Genomic DNA, 27,968 nt, shown 5'->3' on the forward strand with positions numbered 1-27,968 from the left:
ATGATCCAGGTTTACAAAAATCCAGAATGTACTTCTTTTCTTAAGACACACTGGTTGGGCACAAATGTGTAACTACCATGCTGGTCAGTTTGAGAGATCTAGTCTGTATAACACTGCTGCACAGCTACATAAACTGCACCATTTAATAATCTAAATGTCATGGCCCACTTTTGGTTAATTTCATCTAATGTAAAACTGCGAATAACCAGTACATAAAGAAGAGTTAGGCAGGAAAACACAAGAATGAGAAATAAAATCCACTCAAATGTACCTGTATCACTACTACTGTGGCCTAATACATTCAGGTATTATAGTGCAGTGCTCTGATAGGGAATCAAAGTAGTTATCAGTGGTCACAAATCAATTTCATAAACAAACAATTTGTAATCTTTTCTCAACATACATATTTAATTTCAAATACAACAGTGGTATATACATGACAGTACAAAAATATCAAACAGTATTTTAAGATGTACATATGTGTACTATATAAAATAAAATATTAATTTACTCATTTAAGCAGTCAGCTGCTATCAGATCTAACATTTTTACAAATAGGTGCAGCTGTTAAAAATAATGATTTGTCTGCTATGTGACACTACTTACTTTCAAACATGAAATTACAGTAAACATGCATGGAAAGCCTAGGACCCAATAATGGTAAAAATATGGAAGAGAATAACTATGAGCTGGTTTGTATATTTAGATTAAAGTCATAAATACAATAAGCTGCCCCGTGTTCATCATTTCACGGTCCAGAACTTAGTGGCGAAAGCATAATAAACATGTTTCCTGTGTGAATGGTGGGTGCAGTGACTGTGGATCTGAAAGAAGAGCAAAACTGTTGGAGTGGGAGAGAGCTAATACAGGGGTAGAAGAAGAAAGAAAAATGGCGCGAGAGGGGGGGGGTTTCTAGCAATACTAACTTTCATCATCACAGTGAAACATGTAGTTTTTCACAATGAGTGAACTGCAAATGGTTCTGCCATTATTTAAAGGCAGCCTGCTACTACAGCTAGAGATTCTATCTGAATTTTTAACACTGAAAATCAGTATCCACAGCCAAAGTAAAAACGATGTACAAAATAAATGTATTAAACTTGTAAAAATCTTCAAAGTTATCTTTTACATAGACTTACTATATAAATTCTGTAAAAAAGAATTGAGATTTATTAGAAGTAAATGATACATATCCTGTACATACCATCAATTTTCTGAACCATACAAAGACACATTGAACATTACTTGCACAACACTGATGAAGCAATATTACTTTGCTGATTTTCTTTATTTCAAAGAGGGGATTGGATGAAAGTTAAGAAATGGGTAAAAGTGCACTTAGTGAGAACACTTCAACGTTTTTGCGTTTGTGTTTATATACAATTCACTTAATAATACTGTTACAAGAAAAAGCTTGCTTGAAGGCAATGCTATTACTGAAAAATATTATAGGAAAATGAGTACACAATTGTGCTGTACACATCTTTTATAGAAACTACAAATGTTTACCTTCTATACTTAACTGATACTGAAATGGACGGAATAGGTTACATACAAAGCTCAGACAACAACTTACATCACAACATATATTCATTGCCCCCATTATTTTATACCAATCAAAGTGGAGAAGAGATCATTTCACACAGGGACTGTACTTCAATTTTATGTTAATATAAATGGCTGCTGCATTGTAATCTTCAAAACTGCATAAAATATAAAATAAATGGTGTCTGTTTTCCAAAAAGCAGATTCAGTAAAGAATAGAGTCACTAGTTTTACAGAAGCTGCATTTATCAAAGTTTACAGACATTATACTTAACGGAACAGGCAGCAGCAAATTCATATTCATTAGACTGAAATTAGTTTTTGATGAAAAATACATTGGTGGTGAAGTATACTGAAACTGTGCTTACTCATTAAGGTCTTGTACTGCTGGAAAATAAAAAAAAAAAAAAAGCATGCCAGTAAACTCCATGAGTTCTTCACAGAATTTATACACACATTGATGATGGAAACCTCATCTGTCACACTAAAACTTAAGACCTTCTCTGCAGCCATGTTACTTTCTTTCACTCTTCGGTCAATATAATTCACTGCAGTCAAGTCATCAACTTTGTATATCACTTTGTTAGAAAATTTTGCAGTGATTTTAAGAAATTTTGCAGTGATTTTAAGTGCTAATGTAGTCGTCTTTTGTCAATTTGTTTTTGATCCCAAAAAATGTATGAACTAATCAGAGATCAGTGTTATTACTTAGCTACCATTTCTTTCTTTCATACATGTACATTCATTCCATTTTTAGTATTTTAATACAAGTTAATCTGTTTAAAAGCTATCTTAACATGGACTTGTAGATCCAATCTCAACAGTAAGAAAAGCAGTTATATGTAAAATCTGAAACACTCCTGTTAAAAAATCCTGCAAATATGATTCCCAAACACAAAAATTAAAATGTGATGTGCACCAACTTCTGAACAGTACCCTGAGTAGAATTCTTCTTATACAACTTTGACAAGAAAGTGTACACAACAGTGTGTACATTACAGACATCATACATGTTTGTCTGTATGTAATATTATATAATATATGTATAATTTTTTTCTACTAGTGATGTAAACCACAAGTAGTTTAAATCACATAACCAATAGTGAACAAAATATTGGTTATGTTTTCTAGGTCAACATAAAGCCCACTGCTGGTTTTGGTTTGACTGATGCCAGCTTTTTGATGATAAAAGAAAAAAAAATTGTTTAAAAAAATTTGCTGCTTAATGTAGTCCAGCTACATTAGTGTCATAGACATTTTATGCTTCGAGATGCTTTCAAATTACTGTGTGGGCAGCTTTCCTTGGTTCCATGTGATACGCAGACTGTGCAGCCTCTCGTTCCCGCTTCTGTCTTTTGCGATGGACACGTCCTTCTACAAGAAATAATATTCCTGATAAATATAGGAATACTACACCAAACACAGCCAGAGCATAAGACCATGAGATTTCATTGTGTTCCCAATTTGGTAACCAGTCACGACCATCTCCTCTTGCCCCAAATATTATTACTGCCAGTGTACCAGAGATAGCTGAAAATAATTAAGTTAACACTGTTAAAATGGTAACTGACAAACTGAAAATATTAGCATCTTTCTTAGATTACGTTTTAGAGTCACCAAGACCACTTTATCACAGCTAATTCAGTACCTTAATGAATAACATTTGAAATTGTGTGAGAAGTGTGTATGGACCGTAACATATAGCTAATTACTATCTAATTTGAAACTATCTAAATTGAAATGAAAGATGCGTAGTACATGACAGTTGTTTCTCTTCTTTTGAGCAAATGAAGGAAAAAAAGGAGAAATATATTGAAAGCAGTGAAAGACTGCAGAAAATAACACAAATTAAAGGCACTATGCCTGAAGGAAGTGAGACTGCTGAGCAAAAAGTCAACTCTTCATATTCCACTGAACTATTCATGAACTAATTTCCTTTATTTATCAGTATGGTAATCATCCAGGTTTTGTTTTTCTCAGTTAACAGTGTTCCAGGATGTCATACATGGGGGGAGTAAACAATGTTCTGAATTGGAAGGAGAACCAATAAGTCAAAGCAACATCACATCCAGACAATACTGGATTTCCTTCAATAGAGCAGGAGACTAATGTAACTATGAAACAAATTTGCAAGTTTCTTTTGTAAATGTAAGTACTGGGTTTCACATACTACTCAGATTTGGTATGCCCACAGTGATAATGGACGTTTCCAACATTATGAAGTGGTGGGAGTAAGTCTCATCTGCATTAACAACTACTTAAAAAATTGGACTTCCTGTACATGTACAAGATCATAGTCAGTTTATACAGCACAACAGAAATATTCACAGAAAATTATTTTGTTCATTCACATATAATACAAAAAATTTTAAATTGGAACTATGATAAAGATGGAAGCTGAAGAATTAATTAATTAACAATTGTTTATTAATTAACATAAAATTAAATTTTATGTTTCTTGTTCAATTATTTTTACTTCAAATTAAAAAGCCCAAATATTCTAAACTTCAAGCTGGGGTAACAAAGCAAAAACTACTCAATACTCCATTACATTAGTATTCACAGGAAGAGTACATGAAAGATGAACTGATAATCTCTGCGGGATGTCATTTATCATCAATTTCATTATGTAAAGACTGCAACTCATTAGCAGTATAAATTTTTTAAAACAAGTGCCAATGCTCTCATTAGTTGTGATTTAATTTTTGATGCATCTCCTGTACATCAATCTTATGATCCAGAAATGCATGTAAAGACACATATCAATAAATTTCAGTTTAAAAATAAGGCACACAAAATGACTCATTTTTCTAAAATGATCTAAATAATGCCGATGAATTTACGTTAGTGCTTGCTTTTGGGCATCTTGCAAAAAAAGATTTCTAATAGTTCATCAAATTAAATATACAGTAGCATACTACTACTCTTGGTATGGCTACTGCATTGGTGGTTAGTCGATAGAACATTGTACACATTATTATTATTATTATTATTATTATTATTCTTTCCTTTCTCAGACGTTATGTCTGGTTAAAAATGGAAAGTGACGCGGACCTTGATCAAGCGTGACTTCCTTTTAACTGGACGGTATATGTTGCGTTGCATTTAGGAACTTTCAGGTAATTGAGCATGTATCAATAATTACAGACTTCTGTAGTTGTACATATATGTTTGGATGTAGCTGTACTGCGTTGATGCACTGGTGGATATTGTGTGGTATGACTCCTGTAGTTGATAGTATAATTGGTATAATGCCAACTTTATCCTGATGCCACATGTCCTTGACTTCCTCAGCCAGTTGTATGTATTTTTCAATTTTTTCTCCTGTTTTCTTCTGCATATTTGTTTTATTGGGTATGGATATTTCAATTAGTTGTGTTAATTTCTTCTTTTTATTGGTGAGTATGATGTCAGGTTTGTTATGTGGTGTTGTTTTATCTGTTATAATGGTTCTGTTCCAGTATAATTTGTATTCATCACTCTCCAGTACATTTTGTGGTGCATACTTGTATGTGGGAACATGTTGTTTTATTAGTTTATGTTGTATGGCAAGTTGTTGATGTATTATTTTGCTACATTGTCATGTCTTCTGGTATATTCCGTATTTGCTAGTATTGTACATCCAATTGTGATGTGGTCTACTGTTTTTATTTGTTGTTTGCAAAGTCTGCATTTATCTGTTGTGGCATTGGGATCTTTAATAATATGCTTGCTGTAATATCTAGTGTTTATTGTTTGATCCTGTATTGCAATCATGAATCCTTCTCTCTCACTGTATATATTGCCTTTTCATAGCCATGTGTTGGATGCGTCTTGATCAATGTGTGGCTGTCTTAGATGATACGGGTGCTTGCCATGTAGTGTTTTCTTTCTCCAATTTATTTTCTTCTATCTGTTGATGTTATGTGATCTAAAGGGTTGTAGAAAAGGTTATGAAATTGCAATGGTGTAGCCGATGTATTTATATGAGTGATTGCTAGTTTCTGCTCGTTCTATAAAGAATTTTCTTAAATTGTCTACCTGTCCATAGTGTAGTTATAATAGAGGGAAACATTCCACGTAGGACAAATATATCTAAAAACAAAGATGATATCAATATAATGGAAGGAACATTCCACGTGGGAAAAATTATATATAAAAACAAAGATGAGGTGACTTACCGAACAAAAGCGCTGGCAGGTCGATAGACACACAAACAAACACAAACATACACACAAAATTCAAGCTTTCGCAACAAACTGTTGCCTCATTAGGAAAGAGGGAAGGAGAGGGGAAGACGAAAGGAAGTGGGTTTTAAGGGAGAGGGTAAGGAGTCATTCCAATCCCGGGAGCGGAAAGACTTACCTTAGGGGGGAAAAAAGGACAGGTATACACTCGCACACACGCACATATCCATGGATGGATATGTGCGTGTGTGCGAGTGTATACCTGTCCTTTTTTCCCCCTAAGGTAAGTCTTTCCGCTCCTGGGATTGGAATGACTCCTTACCCTCTCCCTTAAAACCCACTTCCTTTCGTCTTCCCCTCTCCTTCCCTCTTTCCTGATGAGGCAACAGTTTGTTGCGAAAGCTTGAATTTTGTGTGTATGTTTGTGTTTGTTTGTGTGTCTATCGACCTGCCAGCGCTTTTGTTCGGTAAGTCACCTCATCTTTGTTTTTATATATAAAAACAAAGATGATGTGACTTACCAAATGAAAGTGCTGGCAGGTCGACAGACACACAAACGAACACAAACATACACACAAAATTCAAGCTTTCGCAACAAACTGTTACCCTAGCCAGATTACGCTCGCATATTTTATTTTCTCAGGCTTGTCTGACATTTGGCATAACCCCCAAAGGCCTCACACTTAAAGTTCCCATCTCTGGCTGCAACCCTTCTTTCCATCAGTCCCTATACCAGTTCCAAACTGAACAATCCATTGCCCTTACCCACCTAATCCTTCACCTACACATCAACTCAGCCAATGAACACACCAGTCAACTCCTATCCTTAATAAAAGTCCTCAATCTTTCCTCTCCCACATCCACACCGGCTATTCAGAGCATCCTCCTACAGGCCAACCGCAAATTAGAACAGCATTCCACCCTTCACCTCAAAAAACTATCCAATCTCCTGGTTTCCCACCTCCGGAAAGGCAACTCACTCACCCTTCACAACCTTTCCAGCAAACCTCAACCTCCTCTCATTGCACACAAACCCAGTCTCTCCCATCTACTCAATCTCCCACTTCCAGCTCCACTCCCTCCAAAACCTCAAAATTCCAATCAACACAATCTGGTACCACAACACCCTAATTCAGTAGTTAACCTTTCCTCCAAACCTCTCTCCCAATCCGAAACCTCTGTCCTATCCAAAGGCCTCACCTTCAGCCCCACTCCCAGATTCAACCAAACAGCCCTCGTCAGAGATTTACTGTCCTACACTCGTACTATCTGCTGGAAGTATCACTTTGCCACGAAGAAAAATGATCCTAATCCTACCCCTAATGATCCAACTCCCCAAGACACTATCCAAATTGAACCCTGCCTGGAACAGTTCCGTCCTCCATCACAGCGGGACCCACCTCCTCTTCCTCAAAATCACCCTCTCCAAACATTCCAGGAATTTCTGACTACCAGCCTTGCCTCTCAATCCTTCTTAAAAAACCTTAATCGTACTCCCAACATCACCACTGCTAAAGCCCAGGCTATCCATGATCTGAAGGCTGACCGGTCCATCGTCATTCTTCCGGCGGACAAGGGTTCCACGACCGTGGTACTTGATCGTCGGGAGTATGTGGCTGAGGGACTGCGTCAGCTTTCAGACAACACCACATACAAAGTTTGCCAAGGTAATCCCATTCCTGATGTCCAGGCGGAGCTTCAAGGAATCCTCAGAACCTTAGGCCCCCTACAAAACCTTTCACCTGACTCCATCAACCTCCTGACCCCACCGACACCCTGCACCCCTACCTTCTACCTTCTTCCTAAAATTCACAAACCCAATCACCCCGGCCGCCCCATTGTAGCTGGTTACCAAGCCCCCGCAGAATGTATCTCTGCCTACGCAGATCAACACCTTCAACCCATTACATGCAGTCTCCCATCCTTCATCAAAGACACCAACCACTTTCTCGAACGCCTGGAATCCTTACCCAATCCGTTACCCCCAGAAACCATCCTTGTAACCATTGATGCCACTTCCTTATACACAAATATCCCGCACGTCCAGGGCCTCGCTGCGATGGAGCACTTCCTTTCACGCCGATCACCTGCCACCCTACCTAAAACCTCTTTCCTCATTACCTTAGCCAGCTTCATCCTGACCCACAACTTCTTCACTTTTGAAGACTAGACATACCAACAATTAAAGGGAACAGCCATGGGTACCAGGATAGCCCCTTCATAAGCCAACTTATTCATGGGTCGCTTAGAGGAAGCCTTCTTGGTTACCCAGGCCTGCCAACCCAAAGTTTGGTACAGATTTATTGATGACATCTTCATGATCTGGACTCACAGTGAAGAACAACTCCAGAATTTCCTCTCCAACCTCAACTCCTTTGGTTCCATCAGATTCACCTGGCCCTACTCCAAATCCCATGCCACTTTCCTTGATGTTGACCTCCACCTGTCCAATGGCCAGCTTCACACGTCCGTCCACATCAAGCCCACCAACAAGCAACAGTACCTCCATTACGACAGCTGCCACCCATTCCACATCAAACGGTCCCTTCCCTACAGCCTAGGTCTTCGTGGCAAATGAATCTGCTCCAGTCCGGAATCCCTGAAGCATTACACCAACAACCTGACAACAGCTTTCGCATCCCGCAACTACCCTCCCGACCTGGTACAGAAGCAAATAACCAGAGCCGCTTCCTCATCCTCTCATACCCAGAACCTCCCACAGAAGAACCACAAAAGTGCCCCACTTGTGACAGGATACTTTCCGGGACTGGATCAGATTCTGAATGTGGCTCTCCAGCAGGGATACGACTTCCTCAAATCCTGCCCTGAAATGAGATCCATCCTTCATGAAATCCTCCCCACTCCACCAAGAGTGTCTTTCCGCCGTCCACCTAACCTTCGTAACCTCTTAGTTCATCCCTATGAAATCCCCAAACCACCATCCCTACCCTCTGGCTCCTACCCTTGTAACCGCCCCCGGTGTAAAACCTGTCCCATGCACCCTCCCACCACCACCTACTCCAGTCCTGTAACCCGGAAGGTGTACACGATCAAAGGTAGAGCCACGTGTGAAAGCACCCACGTGATCTACCAACTGAACTGCCTACACTGTGATGCATTCTATGTGGGAATGACCAGCAACAAACTGTCCATTCGCATGAATGGACACAGGCAGACAGTATTTGTTGGTAATGAGGATCACCCTGTGGCTAAACATGCCTTAGTGCACGGCCAGCACATCTTGGCGCAGTGTTACACCATCCGTCCGGGTTATCTGGATACTTCCCACTAACACCAACCTATCCGAACTCCGGAGAAGGGAACTTGCTCTTCAATATATCCTCTCTTCTCGTTATCCTCCAGGCCTCAATCTCCGCTAATTTCAAGTTTCCGCCACTCATACCTCACCTGTCTTTCAACACTGCCTCGACTGACATCTCTACCCAAACTCTTTGTCTTTAAATATGTCTGCTTGTGTCTGTATGTGTGGATGGATATGTGTGTGTGTGTGCGAGTGTATACCTGTCCTTTTTTCCCCCTAAGGTAAGTCTTTCTGCTCCCGGGATTGGAATGACTCCTTACCCTCACCCTTAAAACCCACTTCCTTCCGTCTTTCCTTCTCCTTCCCTCTTTCCTGATGAGGCAACAGTATCGACCTGCCAGCGCTTTCGTTCAGTAAGTCACCTCATCTTTGTTTTTATATATAATGTTTCCCATATGGAATGTTTCCCTCTATATATATCAGACAACGGCAACATATGCATTAAAACAATGGTTGTCATACCATCAGTTTAAACAACAGAGCTTGAGTGCTGATAAAGCTGCCATTTACTGTAGTTCTGTACTTAAAGAGGCTACTGAAAGCATCAATAACCTCAATGAGAAGGAAAAATCATTCAATATAGATGGTGAATGGGTGCTTCCTTTATGCTGATTTTTGCTGTGCAAGATAGACTAACAGTGCACTTATCTATGGCAATGGTACGTCTGTTAGATGAAAGTAAAGACCATAGTGTCCACCACTGCCACCAGTAAAATATTAGGAAAACAAAAGCATGCATGTCAGCATAAAACTTCAGAAAATCATCCTGTAAATTACTATCTGAGGCAACAAAAATTTTACATCACTGCCTGGGGCCTGTTTAAATGCAAATTTTCTTTGCAGACTATGACTTAAATCGATGCAGAGAGAGTGCCTGGCAGTTTGATTACAATGAGGGAAAAATTTAAAAAGTAATCATGGTTCCAGCTAAACTATTTACTATGCCATAATTTCCAATACTAAAATTATAGTTTAGGACTGTAAGAATGCAGTCATTAGCAATACATGAACACTGATAACAAATAGTAAGAATCACTTACCTGCAAGAATCATGTCAGAACCAATCACAAACAACAGCAGCACAAATCTGTCATGATCTTTGCTGCAACAAGTATAAAGGGCCACTAGGAAACTTGCAATAAGCAACAATGTAAAACTCAGCGTGAAGAAAAACTGTGTAGCAACAAAGAATCCTGTAAGCAAGAAAGAAACCAAAATTTAACGTGATGCCAACACATTTGATTCACACTTCAGTAGCCTCAGTTTAGACACACTAAAAAAGATAGTTTTAAGCAGCAAAAGTAAACATTTTCCCTTACTAAGTTAGATTAAAATACATTTTGTAGTAAAAAGTGACATAAATAGAGTTTAATGATTACATAAAATAAGGAAAGAACTAACCATAATTTCCATTTAGGACATTAGCATTGTAAAGAAGTACTTTTGCCTTTAAGTGCACATGTGCATCAGAGCACCACATGGCTTTCATTTATTACTGCAGATGAATTCTTATATTGAGTAAAATTATAAGTAAAGGAAGTACTTTTTAAATTTTAAATGACGAGAGTATTTATGCATTTGGTGTTATTAGATAGTGATGTGAATATTTATGATCAGGGAGTATAAGAATGGACATAATGTATAACAAGTTGTTTGAAAAGATTATAGCACAAGGTTGAGGAGGAGATACAGATTAAGACTCTAGATTCTAATTGTTCTTTTCTGTGCAGTGAAGACATTTTTCATGTTGGTATGCATTACTGAATGAAAATAACTGAAATACGCAGTCTTTCAGGTACTGCAAACACCAAAATGGGAGATCATTCTTAAAGCAAATGATACGCCTATCTACATGAACACTCAACATTTGTAAGAAATACACTTGCATTCTTATATGTTCATAATGGATAATAATTACCGTTTCTGCCTTCTTGTGGTTTGCATGGAAGTGAATGACACCTATATTTCTTAGGTTAGCCATAAGTGAGATGACTGCAACCAAGCCACAACTTACTGAAGTTAGCCATTTGCATCAGATTTTTATTTCATAACAGATGTATTATCTACTGCAATGACTGCATTGCCAGCAAACATTGTGAAATTACATTTTTTGCTAATGGGTAGAGGCAGATAATCCGCAGTAATTTTTGAAAGCATTTCTTGTCGAGAAATATAGTGCTCTCGCTAAAACTGATTAAAAACAGTCTTTACCATAACAAAATAATGGTTATCTATTTCAGTCAGAATGTGACCATCTTCAGACCATTTATACCATGATGGTAGGTGGATAGTAGACGTTTGTGAAATCGTAGCAGCTCATCATTCACTGCCACCGTCTACCATCATGGTATAAATGCTCTGAAGATGAAGATGGTCACATTCCGGTAGCCAAGTTGTAAATAAATATTTTACTGTGGTCAGACTGTTTTAATCCATTTTTTAAAGATCATTTACAGGTTTTAGGAACAGCAAGGGTGAAAGTGCAGAACCATGATAGGCCCAATGCTGTATTATGCCCCACTCAGAGGACACCACATCTTGGGATGTGCCATTTGAGACATTACTAACTTTTGTCTTCAAGGGATGACACTAACCAATTATCTACAGGATCTCTGTCGGACCTTACTTAGAAATATTTCGTGATCTACACAATAAAACGGAATTTTAGAGCTCATGCAAGACACCAACTGGCAATTTCTTAGTGTTTACACTGTTTAGAGATTCTAACAAATCAATTATGAATGAGAAGATCGATGATTTACAGATTCCTGTTTGCCAAAACGAAACTGTCTTAGTGGATAATTTTTAGGTTTCTTAACTTTTTCAACAATTAAGACATGACGTTATTTAAAGCATGACTGGGTGATAGTTTGACACACTGGCAACATCCTCAGTTTTATAAAGAAGCCTAACAGCATTCTTTCCTGAACATCATCTTTTTGCAGGAGGATCTTGCAAAGGGCCAAAGATTTACATATTTCATTTCAGTAGGCCTTCACCAGCTTTCTGGAAATATCTACACCAGTAGAGCTTTTACATTTCAACACATGTATTTTGTTAACAGTTACAAGGATACATTTATATGATTGAATGGTTCATGGAAATTAAGTTTCAGCACTTTTGTAGTGTTATCTGCAAAACCACTGCAACCTAACTGTGCAATGACAGTTAAAAAGTTGTTGCTGTTGTCTTCAGTCCTGAGACTGGTTTGATGCAGCTCTCCATGCTACTCTATCCTGTGCAAGCTTCATCATCTCCCAGTACTTACTGCAACCTACATCCTTCTGAATCTGTTTAGTGTATTCATCTCTTGGTCTCCCTCTACGATTTTTACCCTCCACGCTGCCCTCCAATAGTAAATTGGTGATCCCTTGATGCCTCAGAACATGTCCTACCAACTGGTCCCTTCTTCTTGTCAAGTTGTGCCACAATCTCCTCTTCTCCCCAGTTCTATTCAATACCTCCTCATTAGTTATTTGATCTACCCATCTAATCTTCAGCATTCTTCTGTAGCACCACATTTCAAAAGCTTCTATTCTCTTCTTGTCCAAACTATTTATCGTCCATGTTTCACTTCCATACATGGCTACACTCCATACAAATACTTTCAGAAATGACTTTCTGACACTTAAATCTATACTCGATGTTAACAAATTTCTCTTCTTCAGAAACGCTTTCCTTGCCATTGCCAGTCTACATTTTATATCCTCTCTACTTCAACCATCATCAGTTATTTTGCTCCCCAAATAGCAAAACTCCTTTACTACTTTAAGTGTCTCATTTCCTAATCTAATTCCCTCAGCATCACCCGACTTAATTTGACTACATTCCATTATCCTCGTTTTGCTTTTGTTGATGTTCATCTTATATCCTCCTTCCAAGACACTGTCCATACCGTTCAACTGCTCTTCCAAGTCCTTTGCTGTCTCTGACAGAATTACAATGTCATCGGCGAACCTCAAAGTTTTTATTTCTTCTCCATGGATTTTAATACCTACTCCAAATTTTTCTTTTGTTTCCTTTACAGCTTGCTCAATATACAGATTGAATAACATCGGGGACAGGCTACAACCCTGTCTCACTCCCTTCCCAGCCACTGCTTCCCTTTCATGCCCCTCGACTCTTATAACTGCCATCTGGTTTCTGTACAAATTGTAAATAGCCTTTCGCTCCCTGTATTTTACCCCTGCCACCTTTAGAATTTGAAACAGAGTATTCCAGTCAACATTGTCAAAAGCCTTCTCTAAGTCCACAAATGCTAGAAATGTAGGTTTGCCTTTCCTTAATCTATTTTCGAAGATAAGTCTTTGGGTCAGTATTGCCTCACGTGTTCCAACATTTCTGCGGAATCCAAACTGATCTTCGCCGAGGTCGGCTTCTACCAGTTTTTCCATTCGTCTGTAAAGAATTCGCGTTAGTATTTTGCAGTTGTCACTTATTACACAGATAGTTCAGTAATTTTCACATCTGTCAACACCTGCTTTCTTTGGGATTGGGATTATTATATTATTCTTGAAGTCTGAGGGAATTTCGCCTGTCTCATACATCTTGCTCACCAGATGGCAGAGTTTTGTCAGGACTGGCTCTCCCAAGGGCATCAGTAGTTCCAATGGAATGTTGTCTACTCCCAGGGCCTTGTTTCGACTAAGGTCTTTCAGTGCTCTGTCAAACTCTTCATGCAGTATCATATCTCCCATTTCATCTTCATCTACATCCTCTTCCATAATATTGTCCTCAAGTATGTTGCCCTTGTATACACCCTCTACATACACATTCCACCTTTCTGCTTTCCCTTCTTTGCTTAGAGCTGGGTTCCCATTTGAGCTCTTGATATTCATACTTCTGGTCAGATGACTATAGGGTTATAAACACAAAATCAAATAGGGGGAATGCAGGAGTAGGTTTAATAATGAATAGGAAAATAGGAATGCGGGTAAGCTACTACAAACAGCATAGTGAACGCATTATTGTGGCCAAGATAGATACGAAGCCCACGCCTACTACAGTAGTACAAGTTTATATGCCAACTAGCTCTGCAGATGAGGAAGAAATTGAAGAAATAAAAGAAATTATTCAGATTGTGAAGGGAGACGAAAATTTAATAGTCATGGGTGACTGGAATTCGTCAGCAGGAAAAGGGAGAGAAGAAAAGTAGTAGGTGAATATGGATTGGGGGTAAGAAATGAAAGAGGAAGCCGCCTGGTAGAATTTTGCACAGAGCACAACTTAATCATAGCTAACACTTGGTTCAAGAATCATAAAAGAAGGTTGTATACATGGAAGAAACCTGGATGTACTAGAAGGTATCAGATAGATTATATACTGGTAAGACAGAGATTTAGGAACCAGGTTTTGAATTGTAAGACATTTCCAGGGGCAGATGTGGACTCTGACCACAATCTATTGGTTATGAACTGTAGATTAAAACTGCAGAAACTGCAAAAAGGTGGGAATTTCAGGAGATGGAACCTGGATAAACTGACTAAACCAGAGGTTGTACAGAGTTTCAGGGAGAGCATAAGGGAACAATTGACAGGAATGGGGGAAAGAAATACAGTAGAAGAAGAATGGGTAGCTCTGAGGGATGAAGAAGTGAAGGCAGCAGAGCATCAAGTAGGTAAAAAGACAAGGGCTAGTAGAAATCCTTGGGTAACAGAAGAAATATTGAATTTAATTGATGAAGGAGAAAATATAAAAATGCAGTAAATGAAGCAGGCAAAAGGGAATACAAACGTCTCAAAAATAAGATTGACAGGAAGTGCAAAATGGCTGAGCAGGGATGGCTAGAGGACAAATGTAAGGTTGTAGAGGCTTATCTCACTAGGGGTAAGATAGATACTGCCAACAGGAAAATTAAAGAGACCTTTGGATAAAAGAGAGCCACTTGTATGAATATCAAAAGCTCAAATGGAAACCCAGTTCTAAGCAAAGAAGGGATAACAGAAAGGTGGAAGGAGTATATAGAGGGTTTATACAAGAGCAATGTACTGCAGGGCAAAATTATGGAAATGAAGAGGATGTAGATGAAGATGAAATGGGAGATATGATACCGCATGAAGAGTTTGACCAAGCACTGAAAGACCTGAGTCGAAACAAGGCCCCGGGAGTAGACAACATTCCATTAGAACTACTGACAGCCTTGGGAGAGCCAGTCCTGACAAAAGTCTACCATCTACGAAAGCGAGATGTGTGAGACACGCAAAATACCCTCAGACTTCAAGAAGAATATAATAATCCCAATCCCAAAGAAAGCAGGTGTCGACAAATGTGAAAATTACCAAACTATGAGTTTAATAAGTCACGGCTGCAAAATACTAACGCGGGTTCTTTACAGACGAATGGAAAAACTTCCCTTGGGGAAGATCAGTTTGGATTCCGTAGAAATGTTGGAACACGTGAGGCAATACTGACCCTATCTTAGAAGCTAGATCAAGAAAAGGTAAACCTACGTTTCTAGCATTTGTAGACTTGGAGAAAGCTTTTGACAATGTTGACTGGAATACGCTCTTTCAAATTCTGAAGGTGGCAGGGGTAAAATACAGAGAGCAAAAGGCTATTTACAATTTGTACAGAAACCAGAAGGCAGTTATAAGAGTCGAGGGACATGAAAGGGAAGCAGTGGTTGGGAAGGGAGTGAGACAGGGTTGTAGTCTCTCCTCGATGTTATTCAATCTGTATATTGAGGAAGCAGTGAAGGAAACAAAAGAAAAATTCGGAGTAGGTATTAAAATCCATGGAGAAGAAATAAAAACTTTAAGGTTCGCCAATGACATTGTAATTCTGTCAGAGACAGCAAAGGACTTGGAAGAGCAGTTGAATGGAATGGATAGTGTCTTGAAAGGAGGGTATAAGATGAACATCAACAAAAGCAAAACAAGGATAATGGAATGTAGTCGAATTAAGTTGGTTAATGTTGAGGGAATTAGATTAGGAAATGAGACACTTAAAGTAGTAAAGGAGTTTTGCTATTTGGGGAGCAAAATAACTGATGATGGTCGAAGTAGAGAGGATATAAAATGTAGACTGGCAATGGCAAGGAAAGCGTTTCTGAAGAAGAGAAATTTGTTAACATCGAGTATAGATGTCAGGAAGGCATTTCTGAAAGTATTTGTATGGAGTGTAGCCACGTATGGAAGTGAAACATGGATGATAAATAGTTTGGACAGGAAGAGAATAGAAGCTTTTGAAATGTGGTGCTACAGAAGAATGCTGAAGATTAGATGGGTAGATCACATAATTAATGAGGAAGTATTGAATAGGATTGGGGAGAAGAGAAGTTTGTGGCACATCTTGACTAGAAGAAGGGATTGGTTGGTAGGACATGTTCTGAGGCATCAAGGGATCACCAATTTAGTACTGGAGGGCAGTGTGGAGGGTAAAAATCGTAGAGGGAAACCAAGAGATGAATACACTAAGCAAATTCAGAAGGATGTAGGTTGCAGTAGGCACTGGGAGATGAAGAAGCTTGCACAGGATAGAGTAGCATGGAGAGCTGCATCAAACCAGTCTCAGGACTGAAGACAACAACAACAACAACAACAACAACAACAACATGTTTTCTGCAATAGCTAAAAACATACCATACTTGGGAACACAACATTTTTCAATGCCAGCTTGCAGAAAAGACTGCAGATACTGTAAACATCTAATTGTTGCAAGTCAACCCCAAACAAATTACGCTACTACTAGAATTTACTTCCAATTGTGGGTATAGTACTTTTTGCAGGTTGTAGTATTGGGTCAAATCTGACTGGAGTTGGTCCATTTCATTAATTAGATGCATTTAGGGCAATCACCGATGTGTTTTCGTTATCGTTTTTTGGAGAGTGTAAAGTTTTTGTAACTATGTCATTAAAGAGTTATCTAAATTAAGATAAAGGGAAACCTAATAAACCACAATTGAGGTTTCAATTTAAACAAGACTTGTGGTTCAGCAATAGATTTATTAAGATCTCGCCAAGGGCACCATCCAGCTTAGCTGGAAAACACTGAATGTGCGTTTACAGTGCACCCTCTGAAAAACAAACGAGCTTCAAGGGACATAGCAGGTGCTGGGAGTCAAGCTAATATATAAAAAGTGGTGCTGAGAATGCCGAACAGTGTGGTTGTACATAAGTACACATAACAACAAGGCTCACAGCAACTGGAGAAGATATTACTTGTAAAATGGAATTGGCAACTTGGCTGAATAACTGAAAGCAATGCTAAACGCTATCAGAGTGATGCAAAAACAATTTTCTAAGCCTTAATTATTTCTTCTGTAGCCCAGCCCAACAATGTCTAATGTCTTAATCACAAATGTAAACATGCACCCACTTCTTGAAAGAACTCGAGTGTGTTTGCTGCACTACTTCTCAGTGACATATCAAACTTCACACAAATGGAAAACAATATCCACACAAGCTTTCGAGCTCTTGCTCACACAACAGACAGACACCCACACAAACATTCCCGTGGCGAGATTTATTACTGAATTACTGAAAGCAGTTGCCTGGCAGATATAGAAGGGAAGGATATAGGGAAGTATGCACAAGGCAAGGAGGGAACACATGGATACAATGAGGCATGTCTCATTGCCTGCACAACAAGACGAAAGAGCCCAAGGGGGAGAGCCACAAGAGATAAAGAGAGATGGAGACCGGAGGGAGGGAATGAGAAAAGTGGAGATGAAGAGGGAGACAAGAGATGAGGGAGAGAGGATGCATGCCTGCCTTGGGGAGGGGGGTTGCAAGTATATGTTCTGGATGCTACCTCACAAGAGTGTAATTCTGAGTTGCTATATATTATGTGTTTCACTAAATTCAAGGAAAGTAACAAATTCAATATGGCAAAACAAATTATATAGAAGACAGCTCTTTTTAGCGGTACATAAGTTGTCACCAACTATGGTGCATTCGAAAACATAACAGATAGTGTGATCAGGCTTATTCTTATGAAACTGTGGGTTAGCACCAAATTCCACTGACCTCTTCATACATAACATATCTGCTTTCACATGTGGCCCTGCCTTTTATTGGACCAGAAATGCTGGTGGTTGGACTGCAGTAGGAGGTGGCTGGTGTCTGGGGCAGATCTTGTGCCATAGCTGACCATTTGAGAACAGGATTGGGATAGGAATGGGCAAGAATGTTTAGTAGGTTGGTTGGGTGGTGGAACACTACTTTGGGTAATATGTATGTAGGATATGATATCGCTCATATAGGGGCATGATGAGAGATAGTCAAAACCGTGGTGAACGATGTGGCTGAGCTTTACCTGGCCATGGTGATACTGGTTGATCAGAGGAGTCATGAACAGTGACTAGTAACAGGTCAGAGGAAGGGATGGTATGGGAGATCTGTTCACAGATGAGCTGGATATGATGTGGTTTGTTAATAAAGGCTCTAGTGAGATTATAGGTATATTTCAACAACTCTTGCTTTCCACTACATATGCAGCATCGCTCGACAACAACGCTGAGATAAAGAGACTTTCTGGCATGGAATGGGTGGCAGCAAAGTGGAGTACTGTTGGTGGTAGGTGCACTGGATATGGACAGGCATATTTATGGAGCCTTATGAGAGAGAGAGAGAGAGAGAGAGAGAGAGAGAGAGAGAGAATGAGAATCTAGGAAGGTGGCTTATTGAGTGGAGCGGGACCAGATGAAGCGGCTTTAGGAGTAGCTGTTGGGGTTATGGAGGAAAGAGCAAAGGTTTTCCCTGTCATGAGTCCAGACCATCGAAATGTCGTCAATGAATCTCAACCAAACAAGATGGTTTAGGTATTGATTGAATAGGAAGGATTCCTCCAAATGTCCCATAAATAAGTTAGCACACGTACTCAAGGCTGTAATGTGGATGTGTTCATAGATGTAGTCTTCAAAAGTGAAATAATTTGTGGGTCAAGATGCAATTAGGAAAATTAGGAAAGGAGCTATGGGTTTGGTATTAGGAGAATGTTGGGAGAGGTAGTGGTCTGTGGCCACAAAAGAACTTGTAGGGTTGGATTTGTGGAGTAGGTAAAAGAAAGGAGTGGGAGGGGGGGGGGGGGGGGGGGGGGGAGGTGGTTTGCTGGTGTGAGGAGAGAGATGGATTCAGGTGTCAAGTTGTGTGCTGTACCTGAGACTTTAGGAGTTGCTGGAGGTCATGATGGGATGGGATGGGATATTTTTTGGTGGAGACCCTCAGCCACATAGTCCTATAATTCATCACTGTGGTGGGGCCGTTGGCTGCAGGTAGGGTGATAAGGCCCAAACTGGTTTTGATGTTATGGATAGCTATGTGTGAGGGATTTGCGAAAAGGTGAGGCTAAATTAGAAGGAATGCCTGAAAGATTACCTGGGGATGACAGCTGATGATTGAAGAGGAGGATCAAGATTGGAGGAATGTTGAAACTGTTTTAAACAAGGTTCTATGTGGATTTATGGTTGGCTCTTGGCCATGGGGGGTGTGATGAAGAATGAAAGAAGAGAGAGAGAGAGAGAGAGAGAGAGAGAGAGAGAGAGAGAGAGAGAGAGAGAAAACGAGTAAAGGTGCGGCCATTTACAAGTCCAGTATAGTTGAACTTCGGTTTTGAGACTGAGACTTCTGCAGGTGTCAGAGTTTCTGTGCTCCTCATGTCAGTCCACTACATGTGAGTGGTTCCTTTACCTTATATTATGTATTGTTCCATCCAGGAATTTCCATCACTGATACAAATTTTACACAAATGTTTCCCACATATCCAATATTATGATATGCTCTAAAAATTACTTATGTAGGTCATAATATTGTGTCCCATTTCAGGTTACTGTTTTAAGTGTCGGCATATGACGTGAAATCTCCAATGCAGTAGGTAGTTATGACTTGTTGTCTGTCCTTCAGTTCTCATACTTCAAATTTGTAATATGTTACACTGTTCAAAACACAAATGCAATGAAAATAAGCAAAAGAAGAAAGTATAAATTAAACCAATCTACAAAAATAATGATGAATGCAAGTCAGTGATCGTACTCAATGCATCCAATACTGACAACCTGCAGAGTTGTTATTCACTTACACTGAGGTGCCAATAGTCATGCGATACCTCCTAATATCATGTTGGGCCACCTTTTGCGTGGCATAGTGCAGCTACTCGACATGGCATGGACTCAACAAGTCGCTGGAAGTCCCCTGCAGAAATACTGAATGACGCTGCCTCTATAGCTATCCATAATTGCAGGAGTGTTGCCAGTGCAGGATTTTGGGCACTAACTGAACTCAATTATGTCCCATAAATGATTTATGAGATTTATGTCGGCTGATCTGGATGGCCAAATGGTTCTCTCAAACTGTCCAGAATGTTCCTCAAACCAACTGTGAACAACTGTGGCCTGGTGACACGGCACTGTCATCCACAACAATCCCATTGTTGTTTGGGAACATAACACACATGAATGGCATTAAATTATCTCCAAGTAGCTGAACATCCAGAGAAACCAGTCCATTCCATGTAAACACAGCCTTACACCATTATGCAGCCACCACCAATTTGCATAGTACCTTGTTAAAAACTTGGGATGATGGGTTAGTGAGGTCTGCGCCACACTTGAACCTTACATTATCTCATACCAACTAAAATCGGAACTCATCTAACCAGGACATGGTTTTGCAATCATCCAGGGTCCACCCAATATAATCATGAGCCCAGGCCAGGTACTGCAGGTGATGTCTTGCTGTTAGCAAAGGCACTCATATTGGTTGTCTGCTGCCATAGCCCCTTTGATGCCTAATTTTGCCACACTCTCATAACAGTCATCGTGGTTACTTCATGCAGTGTTGCTTGCCTGTTAGCACTAACAACTCTATGCAAACACCAATGCTCTTGGTCATTAAGTGAAGGCTGTGGGCCACTGCACTGTCTGTGGTGAGAGGGAATACCTGAAATTTGGTATTCTCGACACTCTGCGGATCGCGGAATATTGAGTTCTCCCCCCCCCCCCCCCCCCATTCCCAAAATTTGAAAGTTCCATGTGTCGCACTTCAACTACTATTCCACGCTCAAACTCGCCAATTCCCATCATATGGCCCAAATCAGGTGATAAACATTTTAACATTAATCACCTTATTACACGACAGCTCCTCCAATGCATTGCCCTTTTACACCTTGTGTACGCGATACTACCACCATCTGTATAAGTGCATATTGCTGTCTCGCCACTTTTGTCACTTCTGTGTATTGTAAACTTTCTTTGTCACATTGGATGCTTTGTTTTGAAAAGCAGCCTATTTAGTTTATCAAAAGCACTAAAGAATTAAAATGATCTATTCTTTATTTCTTTTGCTGTACAATAACTACCACGAATAGAAAAATTCATCACCTAATATTAAATTCTTCCATTCACTGTTGAAGTTTAGCTGTACTAGAAACTAACAGTACAATGACATCGGCAAAATGAAGATGTGTCGGAAATGTTCCGTTAACAGGTACAGTACACTTAAGAATACCATATGTTTAAGAATCCGAAAACTTCCTCTAGTATTGCTGAGGATAATTTTGGTGATGTGAAATCTCCTTACCCAACTATATTTCATTTCTTAATTTTTCACTATGTTGTTGAAGTGTGTAGAAACTATTCATTACCATACAAAACTTTTGATCATGACTTCCTAACTGTACACCAGGCACTCTAGGTCATTTTGACTCTTGAACAAAGCTCCAGACTACAAAGGAATCCCTGTCAGATTCTATACTGAATCTGTGACTGAGTTGGGCCCTCTTCTCACTATAATCTATCATAGATCCCTCGACCAAAAAACGGTGCCCAGTTCTTGGAAAGAGGAACAGGTCTCGGCTACTAGAAGATTAGTAGAAGTGATCCATGAAACTACCGCCCAATACCCTTGACACTGATTGGCTGTAGAATCCTAGAACATGTTCTGAGCTCAAACATAGTGAGGTATCTTGAACAGAATGACCACCTCAATGTCAACCAGCATGGTTTTCGAAAACATCGATCATGTGAAACCCAACTCACACTTACCTCACATTACATACTGAAAGCTTCGGATCAAGGCAAACAGGTAAACGCAGTGTTTCTTGATTTACAAAAAGCACTCGACTAAGTACCGCACCTATGCTTATTGTCAAAAGTACAAAAATATGGGGTATCCAGTGAAATTTGTGACTGATTGGCGACTTTTTGGTAGGGTGGACACAGCATGTTATCTTGGATGGAGAGTCATCACCAGACGCAGAAGTAACTTTGGGTGTGCCCCAGGGAAGTGTGTTGGGGTTCTTGCTGCTCATGTTGTATGTTAATTACCTGGCAGACATCATTAATAGTAAAATCAGGCTTTTTGTAGATGATGGCAGTTATCTATGAAGGAGTACTATCTGAGAGAAGCTGCATAAATATTCAGTTAGATCTCGATAAGCTTTCAGCATGATGCACAGATCGGCAATTTGCTCTAAATGTTCAGAAATGTAAAATTTTGCACTTCAGAAAACAAAAAAAAATGTAGTATCTTATGACTATAATATCAATGAGTCACTGTTAAATCAGCCATCTCATAGAAGTACCTGGGTGTGAACTTTGTAGGGATAAGAAATGGAATGATCACATAGGTACAGTCGTGGGTAAAGCAGGTGGTAGTTTTTGTGTTTTATTACTATTATTTATTTCTTTTTTTGAGAATACTGGGGAAGTGCAAGCAGTCTACAAAAGACACCGCTTACAAATCACTCATGCAACCCATCCTAGGATATTGCTCAAGCGTGTGGGACCTGTACCAGTTAAGACTAACATAGAGAGAAGGGCAGCACGAATGGTTACAGATTATTTTAATCCATGGGAGAGTGTTACAGAGATACTGAGGGAACTGAAATGACAGAGTCTTCAAGACAGTAATAAACTATCCCACGAAAGTCCATTAACAGAGTTTCAAGAACTGGCTTAAAATTGTTACTCACACAGCGATCATGAGGATAAGATTATAATAATTACTTCATGCACAGAGGGATTCAAACAAACATTTTTCTCATGCTCCATACGTGAATGGAACAGGAAGAAACTCTAATAACTGGTACAATGGAATGTACCCTCTGCCATGCTCCTCACAGTGGTTCGTTGAGTATAGATGTAGATGCTACATTATCAACAGCCAAGTTCTTCCTTTGCTTGATTAAAATCCAATATTTTTCCTATAAGTTAGTGATAATACTTGTGAATTACATTATGTACCCTTCTGTCTCCTTTCGTGTGGTGTAAAGAGGTTACAGTATTGTTCCAATTCTCAGACATTTCTTTCCCTCCACAGATATCCTGTGAACAATTTTGCAAGTTCCTTTGCATTACCATGCCTCCACCTTTAACTATTTCTACTGCAACACCATTATATACAGGCAACTTTCATTTTGTTTTTTCATACCTTGGCAGTATTTGTACAACGTACCTGGTTTTCATTATTAACTACCAGTGTTTCTTGTTAATCTCTTAAACTATATAAACACTTTAAAAAATCATAGAATGATTGCACAATTCTATCTATATTGTTAGTTACTGTGCCACCTGCCATCTCACAGCTGAAATGTGATGTCTGCCATAAATGAATTTATGTTTTCAACTGGTTCTCGTATTAAATTTTTGTACTATCATCTCTCATAGTCTTAAAGATCCTTCCAAACAGTTTTATTTAATTCAATACATTCTATCATGTTCCTGTAGTTTTTTCCTTGATACTATGCCTTCTCTTTAATAACTGCCTACTCCATTTGATAGTTTATTTTTTAAAAAGTGCAATTTTTTTGGTTTTTGTTAAATAACTACGGTTTTTGGCCATGCCTATATAACATTTGTTTTTGAGATATTGAACTTTTTGAATAACTTGGTCTAGCATGTTAAATTACCGTTATAAGCAACCAAAATAAATAATCATATGGCACTGTTACCTGGAAATTTGTACTTCGTTTCTGAGCATCTCTGGCACTTCTCAATCCCAAAGGATGAGTGTTTTGTCATTAGGGCAACTGTTCATTGCCAATCACTGTGGGGAGTGGATGTAACTTGTAGTATTATGTTTATGAGTAGCAGACAAGAGCACATCTGGCTGAATGTCCTCAACCAATGGACATATGATGTTGCATGCCCTACTTACACGAGACAAGATATGTTTGGGGTTTTATTGATGACACTGATACACAACCTGATGTAATGACAAGGTATCAACTCTCCTCTCACTGTTGGCCAGTTCTGGTGATAGAAGTTTCTTTCACCATCAAGACTGAAGTAAGATACATCTAGGTTGATCATTATCACAGTAATGTCTATCTGTGATCTAAATAAAAAGAGTATATACCAAAAAATTTTGGCCAGAAGATGCACAGTACATAACAGTGGCTCTAACAACAAGAATTCAAGCTTCAAATCATGTTGTACTGGTGAAGGTGTCTGCAGACACTCTTCCAGAAACATGTCACCAATTTAATTTTAAAAAAATCTTACCAGTACTACAAACAAAATTTCCATATCTTAACATAAAATAGTACTTGTAGGCTTGATTGCAAAGTTAAAGTACCTGGCAAAAGCAGGTCATGAATAATGTAGTACTCTTCTTCAAAGACCCACCAGCAGCCATAAAATTTTGGGTCATACCAATGATGTATTTCTTCTAAGCCATTGAAGCATACTTGCCAAAGCCCTGCAACAAAGAATGAATGGTATCTGATTTAGAATCAAATTATCATGACATGCTTCACAAGTATGGCACATATAAAAATTGAAATTAATACCACAAAACCTTACATTGAAGGAAATCAACTTTTTGCTACATTCCTTATATTATCCTGAAGCCCCCCCCCCCTCCCCAAATTATGCTGTAACTCTTTTGCTGAATCACTACTGCACAAGCCATATAAAACTTACATTCCAATGTACAAAGTATAGCTTAAAATTAAGAAATATCAATATTTTGTTGTTGTAACAACTGGATTGCTAAATGTTGATTGCCAGCCATACAGCTTATATGCAGTTGAAAATTCTTCTTCTTAGCCTCTGAAAATAAACCAGAAAGATGTGTAAGTTTTGAAGAACTACTCCAGACTAATGGTTACACTCAAGAACGGGAAAAAAATATATGATGGAAGAAGAAACCTCGGGCCTCATGTTATCAATAGGTGCCATGCTGATCAGTATGTTTTCTCTACTGCACATAGATTAGCATTTTATCAGTTTCAGTTAGTTAAACTGAAAATGCTTGATATTGTGGAGAGTTTATTTCATGTTTTCTACCATTTAAGAGAAAACGTATTCGTTGCACAAAAGTGTGTAATCACAATAAAGCTGGAGCCCACTTAAGATCACCTTGTGGACATTTATTTAAGGAACTCAGGCTATTCACAGCACCTTCACAATACATATTTCAGTTATGAAATTTGTTGTTAATAAGTCATCCCAATTCAAAAATAATACCAAAGTGCCCAGCTACAACACCAGAAGAAAACATGATCCTCACTACTCAGGGTTAAATCTGACTTTGGAAAAGAAAGGGGTGAATTATGCTGCCACAAAAAGCTTTGATCATTTACCAAATACCATTAAAAGTCTGACATAGCCAAACAGCATTTAAAAGCAAATGAAAAGAACTTCTCTAATGGCAACGCCAACAACTCAATAGATGAATTTTTAGATATGTAGTAGTGTAAAGAAAACTTATGTTAAACTGACAAATTCCACATAATTACAAAATGTCCTATTCGTGATCTATGGAACAATTATTGATGTAATGTCATGTAAATAGTGCAAATTACAGTTACATTGAAATACAAGAGCTTAGTTTAAACTGCCACCACCAAAGTGATTATGTTCATAATTCTGAAGCAGCTGCCACATGTTGTTTGACTGTCAGTTTATCAAATACACTAGACATCCCAGAGTGTTGGTTAGGTTGAGATATTATGGAGCTACCTTTGATTGTTGCCTCCTCAGTCACTATGCCTCATTAACTTTTCTACAGCAGTTTTCACATGTTCCTGACTACAACATTTATTTCTTAAAAATAAAATAAAATAGCATACTGATGTTAACCAGCAAGCAGGTCATAAAAGGCTATCTTCAGTTCATAGGTACTAGTCAAATCATCTGCTTACCATTCTCTCATTGATTACTTTCCTTCCAACCATCATCCCCCCTACCGTGTATGGTTGCTGTCAACATTACTACACAAAACATGTAACAACATTGCCCATATCATAAACTTTTACAAAGGCCTTAGCACAGAAACCATCATAGATATAGAGTGGGTAAATAAAACATCTTTGGCTGTCAGGAGGGCTTTGCATGAAGTCTTCAGTGATTATCACAGGAGAATCTTTTCAAAAGACCTCCCACAATACCAGAAGAAATTGCAATTGTATGTAAAGGATGTGAGTAGTGTCAACATTACTGTCCAGGTGCTCATGGAAGATACATGAACTGAAACTGGGAGTAGCAAAGCCACAGCAGAAATGCGGCCAAGATGCTAAACAGAATTTACAGCTGAATTAGCCAGTCACTGCTTGTTACTGATATCATCATCATCTGCAAAAAGTCTGAAATTGTAAAGCTCATTTCATAAATAATGCAGAAGTTGCACCACTGTGGAGTGAATGATCCGTTAATTTGTTGGTTATGTCAGCTGTAGGGCACAGCTTGCAGGGGTTTGTTGGTGTTGGTGGTGGTGGTGGTGACGACGACGAAGGCCTTAATGGGCCGAAAGCTATATTGTGAGGGTCTTTCTGTTGTGTCTACATGTGACTCAGCATCTCCGCCATATGGTAAATAGCAACTTTTCTTCTCATAATATTGTTAAAATTACAATCTGATTTAGAAGGTTAAGCTTTTTTTCATTAATAACTATTGATGAAACTTGGATTAAAGAGTTTGAGTTGGAGCTGAAACGAAAGTCGAATAAATGGTGGGCTCAATCTCCCAACAACTACAAAAATTTATGTTGATCTATCATCACCCGTCCGATGAGGCTTACTGTCTGCCAAGGCAGACAATAATTGTTTTCAATCTGAGAAAGGATAGAATCACTGCTTGGCAAGACTGAAGATCATGAAAGTTGTTTATAACTGAAAGTACGATGCACAATTAATTCATCAAACATGTCAATACCTCTGTAATACAGGTGCCTTTTGGGGCATATATAATACAAAATATTTTTGTTTATGACATATCACAGCAATACAGTCGCGAGTAGTCTTTAACGAAAAAATATGTAATTCACTTGCTAATACAAAACTTAACGATTTCTTCACTGGCAAAGAATTTGGCGATTTCAACTGAGTTAAAACACAAGTATCTCGAGCTGAATTTACGAAAGTATGTGCACCTGGTAACTTAAAGGCGAAGCATCCTCCATATAACTGTATATCACATCGCTTATGTTACAGAAGGGCATGGTTTAAAATCCATTTACGGTTCAAAATTGCTGTCAGTCTAGCATAAATCCACTTGACTGCACCAAATGTCTAAGATATTGTTGAAACTAATAAACGAAAAAAGGGTTATTCTCCGCGGCTGATACAATATTCCATGCATTATTAACGATATGAAATAACAAGACTAAATGTATTTTAATTTACACCAGACATGCAGCCACGCCTAAGTGTAGTGTAATTGTCCTCTGTTTACCTATTCGTATGAACTTCGGGTTTTGCAATTTTCCGTCCGTTTCCAGCCAATAAGGCGTCACAAATGATATGAATATAAACAAAAATGCAAGAATACTGAACGCCACTGCTGTTTTTCCTGTCTTCGTCTTCCCCATGACTGTTATTGTTTGCAACTGAACTGTTGATTCATAAACTCGAGACGGCAGCTGCGCCATCTATTGGTGAATTTCCAGAGTTCTGAAATAGCGGGACTTTCGAAAGATTGCTGCACACGCCGCACACTATTCATAGCACTGCCAAAGCATAGAAAAAGCCTAGGCAGCCATTTTTAAAGCGAGAAATTA

General features: G+C 38.8%; 2 protein-coding genes across 2 annotated transcripts in view; one reads left to right on the forward strand and one right to left on the reverse strand.

Moving 5' to 3' along the window:
* The window catches only part of LOC126456035 (uncharacterized), a 329,352-nt gene that overhangs the window by 221,344 nt on the left and 80,040 nt on the right, over positions 1-27,968 (forward strand). The gene's annotated exons all lie outside the window — the stretch shown is intronic.
* On the reverse strand, positions 430-27,854 carry LOC126457284 (uncharacterized). The gene is made up of 4 exons (XM_050093452.1): positions 27,644-27,854; positions 24,546-24,668; positions 10,074-10,226; positions 430-3,075 (listed from the first exon to the last, which is right to left on the reverse strand). The coding sequence occupies exons 1-4, from the start codon at positions 27,837-27,839 to the stop codon at positions 2,822-2,824; spliced, it is 726 nt and encodes a 241-aa protein (XP_049949409.1). The 5' UTR covers positions 27,840-27,854; the 3' UTR covers positions 430-2,821.

This window comes from Schistocerca serialis, chromosome 2 (genome assembly GCF_023864345.2).
Source record: "Schistocerca serialis cubense isolate TAMUIC-IGC-003099 chromosome 2, iqSchSeri2.2, whole genome shotgun sequence".
Taxonomy (NCBI): domain Eukaryota; kingdom Metazoa; phylum Arthropoda; class Insecta; order Orthoptera; family Acrididae; genus Schistocerca; species Schistocerca serialis.

Excerpts from the sequence above, each read along its gene's own strand:
- LOC126457284 (XM_050093452.1), bottom strand. The coding sequence starts at position 27,839 with ATGGCGCAGCTGCCGTCTCGAGTTTATGAATCAACAGTTCAGTTGCAA. Across the intron at positions 10,227-24,545 it reads TCATGACCTGCTTTTGCCAG|GATTCTTTGTTGCTACACAG; the intron begins GTACTTTAACTT and ends TCTTGCTTACAG. Across the intron at positions 3,076-10,073 it reads TTCTGACATGATTCTTGCAG|CTATCTCTGGTACACTGGCA; the intron begins GTAAGTGATTCT and ends AATTATTTTCAG.